Source organism: Bacillus rossius, chromosome 8 (assembly GCF_032445375.1).
Source record: "Bacillus rossius redtenbacheri isolate Brsri chromosome 8, Brsri_v3, whole genome shotgun sequence".
Taxonomy (NCBI): domain Eukaryota; kingdom Metazoa; phylum Arthropoda; class Insecta; order Phasmatodea; family Bacillidae; genus Bacillus; species Bacillus rossius.
Window position 1 is genome coordinate 2,156,119 of NC_086336.1, and position 7,124 is coordinate 2,163,242.

The following is a 7,124-nucleotide window of genomic DNA, read 5'->3' on the forward strand; positions in this document are numbered from 1 at the left end:
GGTTACACCGACACGTTGGAGTCCTTGTTTTCTTCAAATCGCGCTCGTCCAACTATTGTTGTGTTTGGCATATGCCTGTCTGGTGTATTTAAAACAGTAAATAGAATGCATACGTATTATTATTATTTTTATCATTAATGTGTTTCGCCTCAAGTGTTAGGTATCAGGGCACCACGGTAAAAGTTTGTGTTTTAATACCAACATCTATGTTAATTTTTGTGGGCACATGAGTGTTTGAATGTAACGGTTGATTCTTGGAAGTAACTAATTGTACATTCCTATTGCGTATTTGCGGTATTTACAGCTGCTACTTTGAATAAAGCAATTTTGTGTGTATTGCATTAGATGGCATTTTTTGTAAATTAAAGTGGCTATTTTAGGGGCCAAAGATAATTATGAATTGTGAAACAACAAGATTAACATAACATTCAAGACCATCAAAGAACGCAATAAAAATATATGTAATTCCTTAATTTTTTGTAATGAATACGAAGATATGGAAATACAAATTAGAAGATATTTCATTAAAACGCATAAATGTGTTAAAGCGCCCTAGATCCCGAACCCCAGCAATTACGAAAGAAACCTAGAGCCTCATACAATTCGTGACAAAACTAAATTTCTCTGGTTTGAAGCTGTGTGGTTGGTAGTGCAGCACGAGGGGGCTGCTGGACTCTAGATGGTGGGGGGGGGGGGGGGGGGCTGTAGAGCCGCTGCCAGGCCACAGAATAAACAGTAACAGAAGCGACAAGTGGGTTTACTCGCGTACTCGTCTTCGTTTGTTTACTTTTCGGTCGCCATCTTTTCGGGGCGCGTTTAGCCAATGCTGGGATAGCAGTTTAGTCGGATTTGAATTAAGTACTGTATTAGTTAGTGATTGCGAGTGAATTCTGGCATTGTAAATGATTTAATTATGTAGGCTTCACATTTGCGTACATTGATTTACATTATGCAAGTTTTTTTTTTGTTTGTTTTGTATTGACGTCTAATATCTTTGTACAAACGTGTACACACAGAAGATCTGACAAGATGGACAAAATAAACTAAACAAAATGACAATGATATGTTGTCCTCCCATTAAGAGCTAAAATTTACAGACAAGAAAGTTTCTTCAGTTAGTGTCAATAAGAAAATGGTTAAGTAAACTTAAATATTAAATTAATTTGTGTTATGAGATTCTACTTATTTAACAAGCCAAAAAAAGTAGGTAGCTATTTAGGCCTACATTAGAAATACCTAGATATGATGTGCATTTACAAAGTTTATTATAAGTATGTAAATACATATTTTATACGTGTTAACTACATAACGTAGGGGCCAATTAAAAGCAACGACTTAAAGAAATTCACTCTCAACAATATTACATTAAGCCTACAGGAAAATAAATCACACGTATGTTAAGTGTGGCATTTGTAATATAAATTGCATATTAAATTATAGACAAAAATCACTCTACATTTTGATTAATGTAGTCTTAGGTGCATTGTGGCAAAAAATAAATAAAGGCATCGAGACACGTTGCATGGCAGTAAGCACAGAGTTACACAAATAACACGCATTCTTTCCAGCAAACAAGATGGACAAGACGCCTGCTGGCTTTCAATCATTATTTAATAAAATGTCGACGAGTTACGCCAAAAATTATGCATTCTTTCTGAAATAAATTTGTTTGGCATTTACTGCACAATTCACTGAATCACGGAACACAAGGCTAGAATGCGCACGAACTAGCTTATTTATTCCAATACAAAAGAATAATGTTGATTGGAATCACGCATGAATACTCTAAATACTATGAATTCAAACATATTTGTGAAATTATGACGAATTATTGTATTTACTACCACACAAACTGTTCATTAAATCATACGCCCATTACTTTCAATGGAAAAACATTATTGTTTATTTACATTCGTGTACGCCCTGAGAGCATCAGATTGCTGGTACGCACTAACCAAGGATAAAACCACAGTTTGTCGCTTCTGTTACCAATTGTTTATTCTGTGGCCAGGCAGACACGAGGCAGCTAGCGTTGAGAACACCACAACCACACCAATATTACGCGAAAATTAATAATGAACTTTGAATATAGTCCTTAAAGTACCCTTCATCAAAATCATAAATAAATAAATCGTGCCCAGAAATTGACAATAACACGCGGAATATATTAACTTACAAAATGAGTTTAATATCGTTATAGCAGTAAATTTAACTGGAATGTAAAACGAAAAAAAAAAGGGGGGGGGGTTGTGACGAAATAATAAAAAAAGAGAAATTCTTAAACAATATTTAGTACAGTCTAATCAAATAAAAAGAAAATAATATTAATGTTTCAAATTTACTTAATAATGTATAATACTAACCTTACATTAAAAACTAGCAGTATTTATCATTTGTATTTTAATCATTAGAGTTTTTATTTTTATATAATCAATTGTATTCTATGAAAAAAGTCGTAGATATTTGGTAATAATGCGTATGGCAGTGTAATTAAGATAACAGACACCCTTAGATAAACTTGTGAATCGAGCGTGGATATGAATATGGATATGTTGTGATTGAAGGCTATTGTTGCAGGACACAGAATGAGACTGCTAGCAGTGACCTTGGCAGCGGTGGTGGCGCTGCACTGCGTCAGCAGCATGCACATCCCGGCGGCATTCTTGGACGAGTATGACTTCAGATCCGAGAACAGCACATCCAGCAACAGCACATCCAGCAACAGCACATCCAGCAACAGCACAACTACAAACCCAAGTGGACCACCCAACCAAGGTGGCAACCAGGGACCACCAGGTGGCCAACCAGGACAGGGTGGCCAACAGGGACCAGGTGGACAAGGACAACAAGGTGGCCAACCAGGACAGGGTGGCCAGCAAGGACCAGGTGGACAAGGACAACAAGGTGGCCAACCAGGACAAGGTGGACAAGGCCAACAAGGCGGCCAACCAGGACAAGGTGGACAAGGCCAACAAGGTGGACAAGGACAACAAGGTGGACAAGGCCAACAAGGTGGACAAGGACAACAAGGCGGCCAACCAGGACAAGGTGGACAAGGCCAGCAAGGTGGACAAGGACAACAAGGCGGCCAACCAGGACAAGGTGGCCAGAGTGGACAAGGACAACAAGGCGGCCAGCAAGGACAAGGTGGACAAGGACAACAAGGTGGACAACCAGGACAGGGTGGACAAGGACAGCAAGGTGGACAAGGACAACAAGGCGGCCAACCAGGACAGGGTGGCCAGAGTGGACAAGGACAACAAGGCGGCCAGCAAGGACAAGGTGGACAAGGACAACAAGGCGGCCAACCAGGACAGGGTGGTCAGCAAGGACATGGCGGTCAACAAGGACAACAAGGATCAGGTCAAAATGGACAAGGACAACCTGGTGTTAGGCAGGCTATTGGTCAAGGAGGTAACCAGCAAGGAGGTCAACAAGGTGGTCAACAAGGACAGCCTGGTGGTCAGCAAGGACAGCAAGGTGGACAAGGACAGCAAGGTGGCCAACCAGGACAAGGTGGACAAGGGCAGCAAGGTGGACAAGGACAACAAGGCGGCCAACCAGGACAGGGTGGTCAGCAGGGCCAAGGTGGACAAGGACAACAAGGTGGCCAACCAGGACAAGGTGGACAAGGCCAGCAAGGTGGACAAGGACAACAAGGTGGCCAACCAGGACAGGGTGGCCAGCAAGGCCAAGGTGGACAAGGACAACAAGGTGGCCAACCAGGACAGGGTGGACAAGGACAGCAAGGTGGACAAGGACAACAAGGCGGCCAACCAGGACAAGGTGGCCAGAGTGGACAAGGACAACAAGGCGGCCAGCAAGGACAAGGTGGACAAGGACAACAAGGCGGCCAACCAGGACAGGGTGGTCAGCAAGGACATGGCGGTCAACAAGGACAACAAGGATCAGGTCAAAATGGACAAGGACAACCTGGTGTTAGGCAGGCTATTGGTCAAGGTGGTAATCAGCAAGGAGGCCAACAAGGTGGTCAACAAGGACAGCCTGGTGGCCAGCAAGGACAACAAGGTGGTCAAGGACAGCAAGGTGGACAAGGACAACAAGGTGGCCAACCAGGACAAGGTGGACAAGGACAGCAAGGTGGACAAGGACAACAAGGCGGCCAACCAGGACAGGGTGGCCAGCAAGGACAACAAGGTGGACAAGGACAGCAAGGTGGCCAACCAGGACAGGGTGGCCAGCAAGGACAACAAGGTGGACAAGGACAGCAAGGTGGACAAGGACAGCAAGGTGGCCAACCAGGACAGGGTGGCCAGCAAGGACAAAGTGGTCAAGGACAACAAGGCGGCCAACCAGGTCAGGGTGGCCAGCAAGGACAACAAGGTGGACAAGGACAGCAAGGTGGACAAGGACAGCAAGGTGGACAAGGACAGCAAGGTGGACAAGGACAGCAAGGTGGCCAACCAGGACAGGGTGGCCAGAGTGGACAAGGACAACAAGGATCAGGACAAAATGGACAAGGACAACCTGGTGTTAGGCAGGCTATTGGTCAAGGAGGTAACCAGCAAGGAGGTCAACAAGGACAGCCTGGTGGCCAGCAAGGACAACAAGGTGGACAAGGACAGCAAGGTGGCCAACCAGGACAAGGTGGACAAGGACAACAAGGCGGACAACCAGGACAGGGTGGCCAGCAGGGACAACAAGGTGGACAAGGACAGCAAGGAGGCCAACCAGGACAAGGTGGTCAGCAAGGACAAGGTGGACAAGGACAGCAAGGTGGACAAGGACAACAAGGCGGCCAACCAGGACAGGGTGGCCAGCAGGGACAACAAGGTGGACAAGGACAGCAAGGAGGCCAACCAGGACAAGGTGGTCAGCAAGGACAACAAGGTGGACAAGGACAGCAAGGTGGACAAGGACAACAAGGCGGCCAACCAGGACAGGGTGGCCAGCAGGGACAACAAGGTGGACAAGGACAGCAAGGAGGCCAACCAGGACAAGGTGGTCAGCAGGGACAACAAGGTGGTCAGCAAGGACAAGGCAGTCAAGGACAGCAAGGTGGCCAGCAGGGACATGGTGGGCAACAGGGATAAGGTGGACAAGAACAGCAAGGAATTAATGTGGCCAAAATGGAAAATAGTTATTTCAGTTTGGTCATTTTGTTGGCCAGCAATGACAAGTTAATCATGTACAACTCTAACGTACGCAATAATTTCTTCGGAATGTTTAAGTTCATATCCTAAATTCCGAAGCATTGTATAATGCTTGGAATAATGAAATATTATTTCTAGTGATGTTATTGTCTCATATAAGATAAAAAATACATTTTGATTTTTTCTATTAATTCTTGTAATAATTATGTAATTTATTATTTTATATATTTTCATTATCATTGTATATATTAATATTATTTAACTTTTTGTTCAGTCTTTTCTCTGTTAATGAAGTGCATTCGTGTTAATATTTTTAATAGCCTGTTTTTCTTGTTTATAATTTTTTTTCCTTAACATTTTCTGCATAAAATTGATGTACTATGAATGGCAATAAAATTTTGATTATGTATTAAAATATATGATTATGGTTATAATTTGTTTATCCCAATTACACTTATATTGTTAAAAAAGAAGAGTAAATATTTTAAAATAAAATGGATATTATTTTGAAATATCTGAACTTAAAATTATTTATTTATAAACATTACTGTATTCTAGTCAAAATATTTACATATTTTTTAATAACTAGTATACATTTACGATATGCAATGCCATTTTAATTTTTGGATACATCATGTTGAAATAAATCTCATTGTACTTTAGAAACTATAGCTCTTTTTTCAGTCACCGCATGATGTACTATTTCCTTTAAACAGTTTGGATCAAAGATTATCCACCTACGGAGTTTGGATCTGGAATCCAACCTTGTCATGACGATTTCAGTAAATTATTGAATTGGAATATGCAAGAAACTTTCACGTATTACATAATCTTTATTTTAAATACCCTTAAAATTCTATTATTTACATAACATACCAAGCCAGTAAATATTGTTTTACTCTTTTAAAAAATGGTAACAATTTATTGTCCAAAATTTAACAGAACACAGTCAAAAAATATTAACGGTTATTATACTGTACTTATTATTGGCTTCATGCTATTTTTTTTCCAAACTGACAATTTTACTGAGTATTATTACTCAGCAGTTAATTAACATAAGTTAATACATAAAAAAACTTTTTATATACATATTAAAATATAAAAATTAATATGTTTGGATTGATACGTTTTCAGTATTTTACAAAATTAAAATCGTAAAAATGTATTTAATAATAACGCAGTTGTCATCGTGTACAGATAGATATCCTTGTATTAGTTAAATGCACAAGTATCCCTTTCCTTTGCTTGTATGGTTTATGTTTCATATGATGTTATAGAACTCGGTGTAGCCTGCAGAAAATTAGTTAGATAGTATCTTAATTTTTAAACTTTTTAAAAGTTTATTGGTATCGTACTATGACTAAAGGTTCATTCACATTGCAGATATGGAGGAACAGCAAATAACAGAAATATAAAATTCTAATTTAGCAATTATTCGTTAGCGGATATTTTGAATTTTATGTCTAAACTGAACTTAATCTGAACCAATAAATTAATATCTGGAGATCTATGATAACACTTTCTCATACTTTGTCACTTCTCTTCCGGATGTTTCATTACTAACAAATAACTGTATTGTTCCTTTGCCATAACTTCCTGAAAGCAACAATGTCATTCATAAAGATGCAGCCTATCACTGTACAGCAGGGCGGGGCCCAAGGCGATCCTTTAAGCCAGGGGGCGTGGCTATCCGCATGTTTGGACAGGCATAACATTTGTTCCACTATAGTTGCTTATGGGAATAAAGAATTGCGGAAAGAATACCGTACATAATTTTAAGAAAATAATAATTGCTTTCGCATCCGTTTAAAACGCTATCTGTTTTTTCTGTGAAATTTAGTCGTTAACTTAGAAGTAGTATGTTTATGGCGAATACGGAATAAGTTATGGTGCGTGATTCAGGTCACCTTGGATTATGATGTCACGGCCGTCTAGTTGGATAAAATTTACCTCGATCTTTGACCTTGACCTTGACCTTGTATTATAGTATTTTCTACCATCTTGGATTAC

General features: G+C 40.4%; 1 protein-coding gene across 1 annotated transcript in view; it reads left to right on the top strand.

Annotated features, from left to right (window-relative positions):
- Nucleotides 1–5,531, top strand: part of LOC134535461 (protein starmaker-like) — a 7,796-nt gene extending 2,265 nt beyond the window's left edge. The window contains exon 2 of the mRNA XM_063374569.1: nt 2,578–5,531. Within this exon, the coding sequence (XP_063230639.1) occupies nt 2,674–5,145 (2,472 nt within the window). The 5' untranslated portion in view covers nt 2,578–2,673 and the 3' untranslated portion in view covers nt 5,146–5,531. The remainder of the gene's footprint in view (nt 1–2,577) is intronic.
- The last annotated feature ends 1,593 nt before the right edge of the window (nt 5,532–7,124 follow it).